Source organism: Syngnathus scovelli, chromosome 10, assembly GCF_024217435.2.
Source record: "Syngnathus scovelli strain Florida chromosome 10, RoL_Ssco_1.2, whole genome shotgun sequence".
NCBI classification, from domain to species: domain Eukaryota; kingdom Metazoa; phylum Chordata; class Actinopteri; order Syngnathiformes; family Syngnathidae; genus Syngnathus; species Syngnathus scovelli.
The window spans coordinates 5,868,662-5,885,919 of record NC_090856.1 but is presented as its reverse complement, the minus strand read 5'-3'; the positions used below and the strand labels follow the sequence as shown (position 1 = coordinate 5,885,919).

The following is a 17,258-nucleotide window of genomic DNA, read 5'->3' as shown; positions in this document are numbered from 1 at the left end:
ATCTATCTATCTATCTATCTATCTATCTATCTATCTATCTATCTATCTATCTATCTATCTATCTATCTATCTATCTATCTATCGATCGATAGATAGATATATAGGTATATATATAGATATAGATATATATACACAAACACAAGATTCAAAGAAGCCTTAAAAACAAGATGGCTGTGCAATATGGGAATGAAGCAGCAGATGCTAGCCCCAAATGAGGCGAAATGATGATAAGATTAACCAATTTTTGGAGGGGAAATTAGTTTAAAACCACAAAGCAATAAACTGCAGTCTGTTTGTATAACAGCGGGAGATAAAGTTCATTCTGTTTGCATACAAAGTTGCAGTGAAACTCTTAAACAAGACGTGGTCTATTTAAACTCCTGCAGAGATAAGGAAGACGCATCGATGACTAAAAACAAAGAAACATTGAGACATGCATTTTTTAGCGGTTCCTCAGGCCGTTATTGGAGGAGAAGGGCGAGGTCGGGCGGCGGGGAAGTGAGCCCGCCCGACGAGACCCCCTCAGCCGGGAGGGCTCAGAGGGAGCAGATTAGAAAAGGGTGATGCAATATTAATTGGCGGCGCTGCATGCGTGCCAGGGAGCAGGGGGGGGCTGTCGCTGGTTTCTCTTCCCTGAGGGAAGGCTGTCAGGAGATCGGAGAGACGGGCCGTGATGAGTCGCTGACCTTGTCTGTCAGCTCAGCGGAGGAGGAGAGGAGGGCTCGCCGAGGAGACACCAAGTCCCGCTGACACTTGGATCAACACTCTGCCAGTCTACTGTGAGCCAGCTGGGACACATCACCCCACCACACAACCAGACAGGCAGACTGACCCGAGCACTCCAATGTCCATTGCTGGACAATGCACACCGGAAACTAAGGTAGGTAAAACCGCTGGGACAAAAGTAACCCAAATTGGGTAAAATAGTTAACCCAGGATTCAAAAGTCAGTGTTGGGTTATTTGAATTTTTGACTAAACCCAAACTTCAACCCAATAAGGTCAAACTTGATCCCAAAGTGCAAGCGAATCAACAGGAGTATATGGGCAACAAGCGTGTGTCAATTTAGGACACACAAAACCTTGACACAAGTCATCTTCAATTAACCCTCTCCCATCTGTTTCTCTCCCTCAACCTCCCGTGATTCTTTGCCCCACCAGCACACAACTAGGTCACGGCAAATCCATACTATCTCCCTTTTAGTGAATGCTTTGATTTTTAATTCCCACAAAGCGTCCCCCTTGTCAGAAAAGATCGAGGGCCTTAAATTATCAATGCTCTACACGTCAATAATTCAGATTAAGGCGAGGCGGTTGCACACAGTCAAATTTTCCCTGACATCTCCTGAAACAAGATTGTCAAAGAGATGGACACAACACAGCCAAGTCAAGCGGCGAGATCTTTACGCAGCATCCAGCCAGCCTGCGATACATCGCTTTGGTGTGAAGTCAACGACAGGTTACGGAAAAGGGGGGGGGGGGCTGTCATGAGCCGAGTGTGACAGCTGAGCTCTTCTTTTGCCCGTCACTACGTAGCCATGCGTCGGCCCGTCAGTCCCTGCTGTCCTAACCGTTTTCCAGTGTGAACATACACAGACAGCATACATACGAATATTTTTTTTTTTTTTTGGCATATCACACATCTTTTCTCATCCGCTCCTAACACTTTCCTTTTGTTTGAGGCCAACATCTACACTAGCTGTGTGCAGGTGCAAGCTGCTGGCAGCTTGTCAGCTTCAGTCAACATGACTTAACACACACGTATGCGTACACTACACACACATGCACACACTTAGAAGGGTTAACACTTTTGGCCTCCACAACGGAAACTACTCCTGCTGTGTACTTAAGTTAAATTCCAGAAATTTGTGTGAAACAGAAAGTAGAAGTACTGATTCAACTTTTTAGTAAATTAAAATGGCACATTTTGAAAAAAATAATAGAGCAAATAGTTTTGGTATCTCAGCTAAAGAAAATTTATCTAAATTTAATCATTGCATTTAAAAAAAATGCCTTAAATAATCATTCATTCATCCCCACGACGACGAGCGCTAATACACAAAAGCAATAAGAATATCTGTGATGAGGAGAATAATTAGATTAAACTTACATTAAGATGACTATCACCTTTACCGACTGAAAAATAGAACAACCGAGATAAGCTAATACATTTTTAATATAGCGTTTGGGAGAGCGATGGTTTAAAATAAACCATTTGGAGTCACAGAGTGCACGGTGACCTCCCCGAGCGAGCGGAGACTACGGAACTGATGTCGGTGCGTATGGCCCGGGGTCAAGTGACACCTCCCAACAAGACGCTCATTAACAGCACGCCATTAAAAATGATGGATGCCATGCGTGGCCACTGTGAGTGCGCGTGTGTTGCCGCCGCTTTATGTTGACATTGACAAGGGCGGACAAGTGTTACTTTTTGTTTGTCTTCAAGATGAATTGCAAGCTCGTATGTTCTGAGTGGTCAGGTGTTAAAATTTGATCAAACGCTCCGTTCAGAGTAATTAAAAAAGAGAATGCAATTAAGTCATGTGGTAAAAAAAATTGCAGGCGATATTAATCTCGAATATAAAATGGCGTGTTTTAACTGTGTTTGTGTATATGACCCGTTCTAGGTTAAATCAACAAAATATGTTTTTTCTTTTCCCCGTTGCAAATCAAACATGATGCATAGTGACCATCTATTTTTCATTTTAATTTAATCACAAACATGAGCATACCTGACGTCCTTTCAAGTCTGCTTAGCTACGAGAGTCTTGTTATCCAATTAAAAGATTAGATTTCGCTTGTAATTAAAGATGAATCGTTTCACGGTTTGGATTTGTCTACCGCTTTTTATTACCAAGGCCCCCAGATGAAACGCTTTGAAAATGATGAGGATCTTGAAGAGAAAAGAATTCAGCTGTGTGACATTTATTTTTGTTGCTTGAGTCATTGAGGCAGCCTCTTTAGTTGTGGTGAGAATGCAAAGCGGGCTAAACGCGCATGACGAATGAGTGCTTGAGAAGAGACAAACAAAGCAATGAAGTGCGGCACACTTTCATGTGGCGGAACGCACACTGACGCCTCTACGCTTGATTATGTACATGTAAGACTGTTTACGGCTTAAGGTACAACATGCGTTTTTTTTTTTTTTGCACAAACAACACATCTTTCATGATATTTTCTTGATAGAGCACAAGGAAAAACACAAGTATACTGTAGAGCTCGGGTGACAAACTTGAAATTTGCTTTAAGCTAGCTGTAAAAACGCTAAAACTCAAAATTCTGAATTCACCCATTTTGCACAATTGTGGATATCACAAATTTCACACTTTTATGCTCAGGCTAAAGCCATGTAACAGACCTTTTTTTTAAAATTGTGCAATACAGTACCGTTACTCAATTGTATGTCACCGTCACAGTACACATTGTTAGCTAACTGGATTTAGGCTAACACCTCAAGTTACAATGGCATAATCTATATAAGGTGCTATGGATAGAGGCCACTGCTGCTCTTTTTAATCGCTTTAGTAAACAAACTGTAACAATACAAAGTAATCAAAAACACAGCACACGTCAACTAGCCTCAGCTAACACCGCCATTATAACCCGCATCGGCTAATGCTAGCCTGTATGTTGTCATACAGTCACCTCAACAGAGCAGACATGCCTTTTCAAGGAATCTAAATCAGACTCTAAATGAAAATTAAGTTTATTACGGAGGTGTCGAACATAACCCCGATGATCAACAACTGATTACTGTACGTTATTAGCTTAATAGGTCGATGTACGTCTTACATTAAATGAACATTAACATACTATGAGTGCAATTGGCTGATTTTGAAACAAGACATCAATGTGAGAGCGAGGGGTGTGTCGAGTGCGAAGGGGTGAAAGAGGAAGGGGAAAGGTGAGACGCCGGTGATGAATATTTAAGTACGTGTATAGCGATTAGCAAGCGGGTGCTGCGAGGGGCCGCGCTAGTGACATTGGCTGCTGCCATGACGACTCGCAGCAAAGGCGCTTCAAGCTTTTTTTTTTTTTTTTAGGTGGTAGTTGGGGGTCGCTTGCATTAGTAAAGGCCATGTGGGGGCTTGAGGTTGAAGCATGCGTGAGTGCATATTCACATGTATAGGCTCACTTTTGCATCCATTTGCTGGAGGGCCTGATGGAGTCCAACATTGCTAGTTTCTAATCACTGCAAAGAGCCAAACAAGCTTGTTGAGAACGATAAGGACCTTTTTGAAAAGAGCTGGCAGCCTCCATATCGCTTATATACTATGTGGGGACATGCAGCCCATCGTGGTGAGTGGGGACGAATGGAGGGAAAGAGGGAGGGTCACTTTACTGTCGACTGGTTGCAGAAGCCACAAGCGTAATTAAAATGTATGAAGTTAATAACCTTGAGGACTAAGTAATAATTTTACACCACTGCGGGAAATAAAGATTATGTGACTCATGTTTCACATGTTAAGTTCAGGAGAACACTGACAATAATGGAGAGCAACAACTAAGGGAATAGTGGGCAAACTTTTGTGCCCAAGAGACACATTTCATATTTTTAATTATATATGTCATTGTGACATTATTTTCAAAAGATGCCACATTTGTGCATTCCAAACAGTTTCAATGTCACAGCGACTATGACAAGATGGGTAAGACGAATCGGAGAAGCTCCATAAAAGCAGCAAAATGTCCTTATTCATTAGGTTGTACGTGTGACAAAAATACAATGTTCCCCTATCTGACTGCGGCGCAGGGCCGCCGCCACCGCCGCGCTTATGCGACAGACAGCGAAGCTGCAGAGCCCAGCCCAGTATCTCCGCCACAGCACTAATCCATCATCACCTCCACTGAATCACCGTGCTGCCAATAATGCCGGGCGGCAATACATTAAGAGGCATGTGGCAGGCTTTAGCCATAGTGACATTGACAAGTCCCCTCGGGGTGTGCGAGAAGCTACACTTGCTTACATGAGCAATAATATATGGAAATTCAGCCGTGTGCAAGAGCAGCACACTTTGATCTATTCATGGAGGAAGTCTACTTGGGGCCAAAAAGTGCAATGCTAAGGATCACAGATTTATTTTTGGGGAGTACCAACAAAACAATAGATTTAATATATGTACACTAACATTATCGTCTGCAAATATTACACTGGTCAACAATTGTTTTAACAGCAACAGGTGGAGTTTTTTTCTTAAACGTCATGGCTATAAATTACAACACATGGTAAAATCGATATTGCACAAGCTTTGATATGTCAAACTGAAAAATAACAAAAACCTGAGGTATTGGAAAAAGTTAGAAAACAGTATTTCTTATTGGCCCAAAGTTAAACGAGTGTGTGTTGTAAAGTGATAGCACAATCAAGTGTCATTAATTGCATGCATCATATTTGCTACTTTGAAAACTGACCTAAATGCAAATAGGAAAAATAATTTTTGGTGTGCTCTAGTTTTCAACAATATTTCACCCTAATTTAAGAAAATCTGTTTAGTCTTTGTAGAATTAATGATATGGCTGTTGGTCATAGGGATCAAGAGTTGATTTGGCTAAAATGCTGATTTTGTGTTCAATAAAAAGTAAAAGTGAAGTTTCATGCTCATTCATCTATTTTATTAGTCATTTATATTTATTTCAGTGGGTATAAATAACTCACTTCAGTCACTTCGGGATCTAGCGCTGAGTGAGCTACTTCACCTAATTTGCGCTACTTTTTTTTTAATCACAAAGACTCAAGGTTCACCTGCACTTTCAAAATTGCTTTGCCAAGTAAAAAGCAAGTTTTTAATTAAAAAGATGTAAATCTGTCAACCCCCCATCTAAAGAACTAAAATAAATGCAGTAGATCAGTTTCCAACACGAGTCAAAACAAACAATCAGCAAATGAAAAGACAAAAAAAGATTAGTGCTGATAGAATAAAAGTCTGCTTTTATTTTGTTTTATTCTTTCTACATGAAACACATGTTCCTGAATGCAGCAAGAGACACAATAAGAGGATGCTAAGCATCGTGCCAGCGTAGCAGAGGTGTGGCCGGTTGAGCGAGGACATATATACACACTATTGCCTAGTCGAGATCGTCGTCGCCTCTGGGAGACAAAAGCGGGTTGTGGGAGTGTTGACTGAAATCACGAGACGGTCTTTCACATTATCGTACCAACAGACTAGAAACAGCGTACATTAATTATCCCGTCTTTCCCTAATGAGCATGACAATGCAATTCAACCCAGCATAGTTCAATTCAGTCACGACAATGATGTTGGTTAAAGAAGTTGCCATGACAATAAATGTCCCTTTAGGACACAGTGTTGAAGAGATTATCAAAAATAATCAACAAAACAGTCCAGTGGATGGCTTAAGAGGTGCAGAAAATGAATGAACATACTGATCAATTCTTGTTGGAACTATGGAAGTGGAGAATAATCAATTACAATCATAAGAGTTTTGTTTCATTGAGAAAAATTTCTCCAACCTATTACAAATAAGAATCCAATCATTTCTGGTTAATTTCCCCCATGGTTGATCAAAAATGCAGTCAAATGCCCATCCCGAGTTGAAACAAAAACGATTACAAACTAACTTTATATTAGAAAATCTCCCAAAACAAAACCCGAATGCATATTTATGTATGGTGTGGGTCACAGTCTGAAAACATTGTCTGCTACATTGATACTGAAAAAGATTTGAAAGCAGGTACCAGGAACACGCACACAAAAAAAAAGCCACAAAGAGCCACTTGGATCGTAAATATTCAACTTTTTAAGTCGTGAACGCAAACCAGTCAGTGGAATCCATTTTCTTTCAAGTTCTGCAATTAATACAATGAACACAGAGCCAGATTTCCTCCTTAAACAAGACATAAACACACGTTGGCAGCAAACAGGCATTGAAAGCGTCCTTTTTAAAAGTCAACAGGTTCTGAGGTACTCGTAACTAAGTAGAGAACAATATTTGGGCGGATAGCACGTACGCGAGCGACACATTAACAGCAAAGGTTTTAGCATTTTTGCGATTGCTTTCACCAAAACGTTGAGGGACTAGCGGTGTGGTCGGCGCGCCTGAATATACCCCCCTCCCCCCCCCCGTGAGGGTTGCAAACATAGAAAAAAAACAGCACCATTTGAGGTCCGTATAGAACAGTTTGCTGGTAGCACCGTCAACCAGTAAAAATCTCCAAACGCAACACAGACACAAAACACGAGCACGGGAGCGACTGCACGACGTTAGCCAAGAGCAGGTTACAACACGGGCGAGGCCCCTCGACGACGGCCTCCTCCGCCAAGCAGCTCAACAAACATCCCCTTTCCGAGAATGATATCGTGAATCGAGGTGTTTTAAGAAGAGATAGATACTGTATATATATATATTTAGATATTCTGTACATGTTGCGTAACCAGGTATAACTTGTTTACTATAGATTTTCTTTTGACTATACACAGAGATCTTACTGACAAACAAACACCAGAGTAACAATGAGGTAGGGCGGTGAAAGTTGGATGAAGTAGAACCGGTTTGTGGATTGTATACAAAGTTACTGATACTGTAATCAAAAAATAGAGAACAAACAACGTGTTCCTCCCAGTATTGTCTCTGAGACTCAAACATTAACGTCCTATGTACAGCGAGCGCTCCCGATAAAGACCTTGGCAAGCGTCATCTTGATCTCTGTGCATTTTGAAACAACAGTTGGCTTTCATACCAGCAACTGGAGGTGGCACAGAAAAAAAATCACAGCTGGTGAGGTTCAACTTCCTCTTTTGTCCGGCGCTGCCCGGCTTGGACATACACTATTTGTCCAGTTGTTACAAAGATGCTGATTAAGCTGAATCAGCATTAAGTACCTCAGTGTACAAGTCCAAAGACTAAAAAGGGAACCAGCCTATCGAAAGTTGACAGACTTTTTTTTTTTTTAAAGCATTGTCTTTACCCCGACCCCTTTTGGCATCAAACCACAAAGAAATGAACGATACATGAGGTCATTACTGGAATATCTGAATCGCATTTGCTAGAATTGTAGCCTCTAAAGGGGGCGGGTCTTTTTTTTCCAATATTAGCATAATTACGTTGAACATATTTACAACACAGTGGGACCGAGCTCAGTGCTTCTGTTTTGGTTGGGAAAGAAGTAAGAAATCGGGGCCCTGCAGTCGAACTGCGGAATTCAAATTAGTAGGGGTGCGCTAAAAGGCAATCCGATGCGGATCTCAATGCATGGGGTGCGATACGATTCAAGGAATGTACATTCTATAGCGGAACGATTAGCGGGATTACGATTCGATATAGTTTCTTGATGAAAGTCTATATATTGTATTTTTCTACTGGGGAAACCCAATGCAAATGGAAGAACCACTAGAAACTCAATCTTGGTTCTACTAAATTGAGACGGGCCTCTTGTTATTGTCTTTTTGAATGTGCAAACCACACTGATCGTTCAGTCAGCATCCCGTTTGTTTTTCGCATTCAAAACTTTGGCTCACGTAGACCATTTACGTAAAAACAAAGACATAATACCTAAACATGACCGACATTAAACTCCAATTATAATAATGTAACAAAGCTTTTGAATCATAAATCTCTTAAGTTTACTGCTCAGCATCGGCATGTCAATAACACACCCTGCCGCTGACAAAACAAAACATTTTAAGGTGCATCATGTTAATAGAACGATTGTTTGGCCTTAATTTAGTATTTTGATAAGAAATAAAGACTAACATCCCAAAGAGGCTTTTTTTAAGATTGACAAGTTGACGTTTAAAGTGCATTTGATGTCAATGATTTGTCAAACTAACAAGTTTGACGAACAAGTTTATATTCAGAGTGAGGCGCAACACTTCTCTAATAATACCTCCAGCTTTGCATCACTGATCACTTTGGCTCGGAAGATTTTTTTTTTTCCTTTCAGGGCTCTTCATCACACTTTAAAGCCAACAAGTTGTAAGAAAAACAACAAACGTTCATAACGAATATAAAAAAAAGAAACATATATGATTATGACATCAATTAGATAATTGTCTAGAACATGTACAACCAAACTGGAAAAAAAAAGACGACAATCTTTCAACAACATAAGGTAGCTCAACAAAAAGGCTGAGCTAAAGTTTGGGGAGGAAAAAAAAAAAAAGGAGAGTGATAAAAAGCAACTGGCAACAAATGTAGAAGTGTGAAGAGAAGCGAAGGCTTGACAGGCAGCTCTGCAGAAGATTCACAGTTTTGCCTCTGTTGGCTCACACTTGAGATTTCAATCTCTAAGACTTTGTTTCATAGCCATGGAAAACCTTGTGGGATGAAACAAGACAAAAACGAACAAAGGACAAAATGTCCCTCGGGTGGCCATATTTAGTTCCACCAATGGCATTTCTAATCGTGTACTTCAAACAAACAAACAAAAAAAAAATCACCGAGTCACGTCTCAGACAGCTTTACCCACACTTTCTTGCTCAAGACCTGAACTATGACCCCTACTGAAGCACCGAGGTGCTCCGGCTAGACTCCACTGACGCTCGCAACGGTACCGATGGCCGACTCTTACATTCTCACAGCAAAGTGCACGTCAAGTCTTGAGACTTCAGCTTGGACTACAATCGCAGAAGACAAGGGGCACCACGTGCCCCTGGTGATTGGCAAAATCCATTTAAGGCCTTTCTTGCTCTACTGTTCAACAGTTCCAGTGTGTACCAATGACAAACACGCCTCAGGAAATCTCATTCATAGTGATTGGTCACTGTACAATCATAATAAACCAGTCCGTCTCAGAACGGAAACACCTAATAATAATTTTTCCACGATTACATGAATTTTGAGATTGTCTGGGGCCATAATCGTAATCACGATTAAAATTCAATTAATTGAGCAGTCCTACTCTGTACGTTTTCATTTTGTTCCGTACAACTGTCAAAATTGGGTCAGGGGAGGCTTTAATCAGGTCAAAATTAAGATGATCCACTATTTCTAGATTGTCTATTTGAGTCAGCAAATTTTTTGTTTCATTTCTTTTCATAAAACCCCTCAGTACATTTTTTTCAGAAAAAAACAACACCAAGGACCATTTGAACGAGTTCGACTCAATTCTGGCGATGGACTTAAAACGCCACGACCACAATAATCTCTCACAGCAATCTAGAAGATGTCTTTTACAAAATTAAGACTCATTCATTAGACACTACTTCCTCACTGCACGGCGACTGAAGACTTGAATCCGGGGAAGTCCTCTTTTACTTTTTAAAAGCTTAAAGGACTCAGAGTGATGTTCTGACACAGAACAATAAATCAATTTCACAATCTGTTAACGCGCACACACACACACCAAGGCCAACGGTTTCTCGTACTGACCTCAAAAGTAAAGCTTCGTTAAAAAACACTTATTCTTGTTCCTGTCTGGCTGGTGAGTAAAGCTGTCTGGAACTCAATGGACTAACTGTCAGAGGGGGTGCTGGTTTTGAAAAGGGGCCACAACCAATCAGATGAGTCGTAGGAATAGCGGTTCCGCTAAATCAAGCTGGTTTGACCTCTACATGCCATCATAGGTAAAATTCTCCATCTTGACTGTCTGTCTGATGAGCAGCTTGGATTCCCGCCGCTCCTCGTTCTTGATGGACTTGTTGATGTCCATGATCTTCTCACAAATGTATTTGTTCACTTTGGACAATCTTTGCGTGATCTCGGCACTGTTTGCCGTCTCTTGGGACACTCGGTCGTACAGACACTCTGTGGCCAAGACAAAAGCGCGAATGGGTTAGAAGAACCGTTCGATGCCATCGAGCGGTTGAAGCTTCTTACCTCGGACGATTTTTAACTTGCTTGGCGAGAGTGGAGGTTTGGGAAGGGCGTCTTTTTTCTTTTTGGTAGCCACCCCAGTGACGCTTCGGTTTTTAAGGGTTTCTGTGCCCCAGATCATGACGGCCAAGTTCTTTGTGAACTTGGAGTCTCCTTGGGTACGCTGTAACTGGTGCCACTTCTCCTCCTCCACCCAGATGCCGCCACCAAGGTGAACCTACATATGACAATGACAAATTAAAATGAAATATAGAAACATATACGCAAGTAAAGTAAACAGCTGGTACATCCTGCTGTGGTTAAATAAACGTCACTTTAAAATTGTGCCATGACTGAAAAGGGTATTTTGGTGGAAAATAGAATTTTTCAAATCATCACGAAAATTACTGTTGTTTTCAACTCGTTTGAATTGTTTGTCTTTTGCTATCTCCAAGCCCATTTCAAATTGTTTTGATTACCGTTGTTTATAATAATAAGAGCTGCTACCTTACCATCAGTCAAAACAGTTTGAAGTCATTTTCTTAATATTCCATTTCGTAACTTTTTTCCAGCAAAATAGGATTGACTGAAAATGGCTTCATGATTAGAGGTTACAACAAAAACACAAGGGAACAAAATGAAGGAAGACAAAACTATGCCGTTTTGAAACTTGCTGCCAACAATGTGTGGTTAAAATTATTGAACCCGCTTTTAAGCAACATCTACTTGCTATTATAGTCAATTGTGACCTTGAGGTTAGGTGGCTTCAATCTAATCCAGCCAAAGGACAGGGTAGGCAACAGCGCTAGCAGACATCTTAACCGGCTCTTACTTAAACAACAGAGCTAATCCCGAGAAGCACCATTTTTGCCGACTAAGATTCTCAAGTAAACTCAAGCCACTGGCTGCTCGTTGGTTGGATTACTCCCAGCGTGAACTTCGCATGTATCTCTCTCCACAGGCTGTTGCATAAGCACGACGAGTCGATTGGCAGCCAGGCGGTCGGCCCTCGTCTTTTCGGTGGGCAGAAGAAGCAGCAGGAGTCGCATCTGACTTGCTTTCTCTCGGCTCTCGTATCACTCTAAAGTCTTTAGGCCGGGGTCCAAAAGGATTTTCCCCCATGCGGCTAATGTGCTTTAGGCCGCGGGCCAGATTCGTTTCTTCTGCCCTTCCGTCGGGCCAGATTTGTTTTCAATCTCACTTCAAGTTCCTTAGATTTATTTTCTCGACGTCCTTCCTTCTCGCCGGTCCGACACTTTCGCTGCGGCTAAGCTGTCAGTCACTCTGAATTTCTCTGGTGCGAATAATTAAGACGGGGTCCCTGATGTAAGGAGGCTTCTCATTTGCAAGAGTTCTTCACGCCTCAGGTGCCCACAAGTCCCAAAGCTTGTAGTACCAATCGCACCCCAGAGCCATAGATTTTCTTGGTCTGTCCTCATCTGTCATCTGTTATTTTGATGCATTATTAACCATATTAAAGTGTTAAACCGAGCTCAAGAACAAATCTCTTGAACACTCCACTGTCTGAGAAGAGTCGTAAAATTCCGCTGCTTTCCTCAATCTGGAGAGAGCTGTTAAATATGATTGTCGCCTCCAGGTTGAGTTGAGATGATTTTTAGTTACGTTTGAGCGAGTCGGTTTTGGCGGAGTATAAAAATATCCTGTTAGGTTTTGTCAGTCCATTCCTGGACGTTAACTATGTAGATAAAAACAGAGGCAGTGATCCAGAGCAAGTTCAAAGATGCCCACCTTGCCATCGTTGCACGTGTAGACCGTTCGGGGAGATGGTGAGTAGCTGGAACTGGTGTTGGCTTCTTCTTTAAATGTTTCCTGGGTCTCAACAATGGGTTCAACCACCTCAGCCTTGATTGTCTGAGTGCCATTGTCATGCATAGGCTCTAGAGAGGAAATATTTGAAAAAGACACCAGCTTTGAGATTTGAAGTACTGAACGAGTGCCCACATGCTTGTCTGAACCCGGGGACAGGAGGTTATTTTAGCCCAGCGGTTAAGCTGGCTTGCTGGCCGGCCGCCTACGTTAAGCTCCGACGTAGCCGATGTGTTTTAATATCAGGCAGTGCACTTCCATCCTGTGTACAAAGACACCCGATGGTGTTCTAATCTCTCTCTTGCCTGTCCATTAGATAGTCCAACCAGTGAGCAAGCTTCCCTGTCTAAACCGACAGATGAAGTTACACTGATGGGGTGTCTGGCTAAAGTGCTTTCTGCACATTGCTGAACTTGCAAACACTCGCCCACTCAAATTCCAGGACTGAATTTATGGCTGTTCTAGATCTATCCATAATCATTTGCAGAATTATAATCCCATTGTTGGAATAACTGCATGAGATTTAACTGTGTCTTTAAAATTACTGTGGGAAATCGAGCGACTAAATTCAGCAGTATTTTATTATTGCAATTTGTCATTGTCAAATCTATCACAAGGACATTAAATAACTCTTTACGGGAGGGAACTGAACTCTGTTTGGTTATACAGCGATTCTTTTGCATTAATTTTTCACAGCGTGTAAGACGATGCATAAAAATTGTTTCAAAATTGAACCGCTGCAAATTGCATTGGTTTTAATTTCATTAAGTGCTGCGGACGCTTGACTTTTGATGTAAAAAAAAAAAAAAAGGTCAGTTCATAGGGTTGACAACTTATTTTGATGAATTTTATTATATGATTATTTTTAAAGTGCTGACTTAGAACTGTTAATTCTGCCTGCGCTTGCTGTAAACTTGAGCTCCACCAGGGAGTGTAAACATCTGCTAGCTGACCGTTGTGAAGATAAACAGATAAGACCACCTCTGCAACTCACGGAAAGCAGTTTGCAGTGGCGACCCCAGCTGAAGCTTTCACGAGATAAAGACATGTTCTGCACACCCCAACTTCTTTTCTGAGAATAAATACAATTCCTGCGGGAGCAGAGTTCGGAGTTGCTTTCGAGCACTATTGTGTCACACAAAAGTGATGCTGGCTCTCCAAGCGCAAAAATGGGCATCCTGTCTCTATGGGGGGGGATTTGAAATATGAAATATACTATGAACAAAAAGAAAAGTCCTCACCAAGTGGAGAAAATATGGCACAACAGTGACATTACCAAGAAATGGACCGTCCTTCTCAAAATGGCTGAAAGGTCTGTTCAGGAAGGCTGGCAACGTTAAAGGAGCTACAGGAACATGTGGCAGGCAACAAGTACTTGAGAAGAATCTCTCATATATGTCTGGGCTAGGAGCTCACATGGGAAGACTGAAGCCTTATCTTACACACACATGAAATTTCATACATGCATGTGGAAAAATCTGTTATGGTCCGATGAAACAGAAGTTTTGTTAAAGGGTGGCAGATGTGTGCTGCAGTTATTTTTATTTCCCCTCTCAATTTTTTTTCTCTCCAATTGAGTTGTCCAGGTTTTAACAGTGGAAAAGTTTTGAAATAATTGATCTTGGTCTATTTTTTTAATACACCAAACACCTTGTTTTGAACAGGGGTGTGTAGACTTTTTATACATTAGTCCTGGTCAAAACAAAATAGTAGCAAAAGTAGTTATGTTTGTGAATCGGTGTTGCCTTACCACTGCCCAGCCTCATGAGGAGCACGTCCTGCAGCCGGCGATTGAAGTCCCTGAGTTCTTTGACTTCAGTCAGCAGGCTGCCGTATTCCTTGAGTTTCTTCGTCTGTTGCACCAACTGCCGGCGTGTTCTTTCCAGCTCCTGCTGCAGCCTCCTCATCTCGTCCTCCTGTTGCCTGTAGCTGTCGACCAGCTCGTCGTAAAGGACGCGAGGAACCACCGCCGCGGCCGCATCCGTGTCCACCTGGAGATGTTGCTGCTGCTGCTGATGCTCCTTCTGGAGTTGTTCTGCTTCCATGTCTTCGTCTTCATCATCGGCATCCTCTCCCTCCTCAGCTAGTCGATCTTCATCTAGATCTTCTTCGCCTTCCATGCAGGAGCTGGCTGCGTTTCTTTCGAGGCGAGCCACTACTGCTGCCAAACTTTTGGAGGAGTTTGAAATGGGGCGTCCATGGTCTTGCGATAAAGCCTTTGGAGGGAAAACATTTGACAATATAAAAGGTCAGATTCTCATAAAACACAAATCATTTGTCAATTCCGGCCCTCAAAGGTCTATAACCTGAAACGACCTAACATGGGGAAATGCCCACCATGTGTTTTTTTTTTTTTTTTTTGATGACTGAGGGAATCTCACGAAGAACTAAAGTGGAGTTACACAGTTCCCGATGAGCCGCTCAGAGGATTTGTCTGCGAAAGGGCATCTGTCCAGAGTGCTGGAATTTGTGTTAATCCACCATATGGTAAAAATAGAGTGAGGGATTTTGGGTGGAAGCCCAATACATACAAATATGTCACGTCCGTCGGCGTTTACACAGTTCTTTGCATTCTACAAATCGTAAATTGATTTATGGACCAGCAGCAAATGTTGACTTGTGTATCATTGTTGTTTATAAAGTGGTCGACTTTTTTTCCTATCCATTAAAATAGTCTGTATGCTCAAAACATCATGAACTGTAATTCTTACCTTTTTATGCCTGAGAGGCAGCCTATCCCTTCCAAAACTGTTCTCAATTAAATTTCCTGAATTCTCGAGGGACATTTTAGGAATTTTCATCTTCTTTTGCATTATAAAGTCTTCAAACTCCTCTACAGCATCTGCAAAGTTCAAGACACATTCATCAAGTTTCTTTCTGATCAGGTCTTCTCATCAGATTGCATTTACTTAAACACGACGGGGAAAAAAAAAAAAAACTTAATTGAGATACAATCAAAGAGCAGCTTTTAACTGCAGTGGAAAGCATTCGCCGGATGGATGTCACAGCCCAGACAGCTCACAAACAGGGATTAGCTATGTTAGACAAAACGACCAGTCAGTAAGTTAGCAAGTTAGACGTATAATATATTTATCCAAAAAATTAATAAAAATGCGCTGTCACGTTGATGACATGTCTGCGGATTGTCTGGAAAGACACCGCAGCGGCGCATCTTCTTTGAGACACACAAAAGTCAAACCGATCGCTTTTAACGCACCAAAGTCGTCAGGTAGAGCATATCAATAAGAAAAATAAAATAAAATAAGCATGAAATAAACATCAAGCGTCTTTTTCTATGTTGTTACGATCTTCTGACAGCTCTACGTGTGCAGACAGCTAACTGTAGCATGCTAACACAGACGAGCTAACAAGCGTTAGCTTGATGTTGTAAACAAGCGACGTTGCAAGCTAACGTTACACGCCGATCGTCCAAACAACGGCAACCTTTCCGAAAGTGTAAACACGTAAGGACACTCGTAGCAAAGTTGTTAGCTAGTATGTCCTAGCTAGCCGGGACCTTACTGCAGCGATTGGAGCTCAGCTGATGATGTCAGATCGGACTAAATAACTTGACACATGACATATCAGTGTTTGACACACGTCAAAGTCTGTGAGGAAAACTTTGATTTCGGTAAATGACATGAAGAAATGAGCAATTTACCTGCAAGGGCAATGATGTGAGCTTCGCACGGTTGGCCTGCGCTCCCATTCTCTTGAGTCCTGCGCACCACATACACCTTCTGATGATCGAAATCGGCTCCGTGCTCCGGGCTGAAATCTTGGATGCTTGAAACGGGCATCGCGCAACATATATCGTCTTCGAAGAATCGAACAAAAGCATACATTATTTTCCTTTCCCCGATTGTGTACTTTTACATCCGGTTGACTTGCTTTCCCTTTCGCATCACAAAGTATAAAAAATATACACATAGGGAAGGTTGTGGATCATATCGGCGCTTGATTGCTTTTGTCTGGTCCACATCATCAAGGCATAACTAACAGACAAAACATTTTCCTCAAATATAATTGGAGTGCCAAAAAAGAAAAGAAAAAAGCAAGCACAAACAGTTTGTGATTTTCTTATTTTGTATGTACAAAAAAACAAAAAAAGTTGCTTTTTTGGAAGAATTAATATATAAATAAATAAATAAATTAAATAAATAAATAAATAAATAAATACTATATTGAAAAACGAGTCACTCTTAGGTCAAGGTATCACGGTAGTTTACACAGTTTATATACCCTAATTCTATTTCTTGTTTTGCTGAAATTAGCCTATTTTGATGCAAGTGAGGTGACGTTTAACATATACATATACTATTAGCCCAAAAGACAGTATGACTTCTGTTTCCATGACAACCAGGAGCAGAGCAAGGGGAATTGAATGAGGCAAACGGCTTTTACTTGGAAATGTTAACTCCAGTGAAGTCAATAAAACATTTTCACTCATGCGTGCAGTACTTCATACACTATACTTCTTATACTTGTCAAATAGTGTGTGCACGTGGTACACAATAGCAAATAAAGCCCACCATATATCACTTATCAAATGTTTGCTCAACTATGGACCAAACTTTTTTAATCAAAGTTTTAAGACTGACAGTTTGATATCCTTTTCCAATATTTTCTATGCCAAAAACATTTTGAAATGCAACTTTGTGACCTTTAAAGTTCCACCATAT

At 41.3% G+C, this 17,258-nt stretch overlaps 2 protein-coding genes across 2 annotated transcripts in view; both read right to left on the bottom strand.

Annotated features, from left to right (window-relative positions):
- The window catches only part of agbl4 (AGBL carboxypeptidase 4), a 163,367-nt gene that overhangs the window by 25,799 nt on the left and 120,310 nt on the right, over positions 1-17,258 (bottom strand). The gene's annotated exons all lie outside the window — the stretch shown is intronic.
- On the bottom strand, positions 5,905-16,557 carry bend5 (BEN domain containing 5). The gene is made up of 6 exons (XM_049732137.2): positions 16,238-16,557; positions 15,288-15,418; positions 14,327-14,792; positions 12,499-12,647; positions 10,774-10,987; positions 5,905-10,701 (listed from the first exon to the last, which is right to left on the bottom strand). Exons 1-6 carry the CDS (start codon positions 16,419-16,421, stop codon positions 10,505-10,507), a joined length of 1,341 nt encoding a protein of 446 aa, XP_049588094.1. The 5' UTR covers positions 16,422-16,557; the 3' UTR covers positions 5,905-10,504.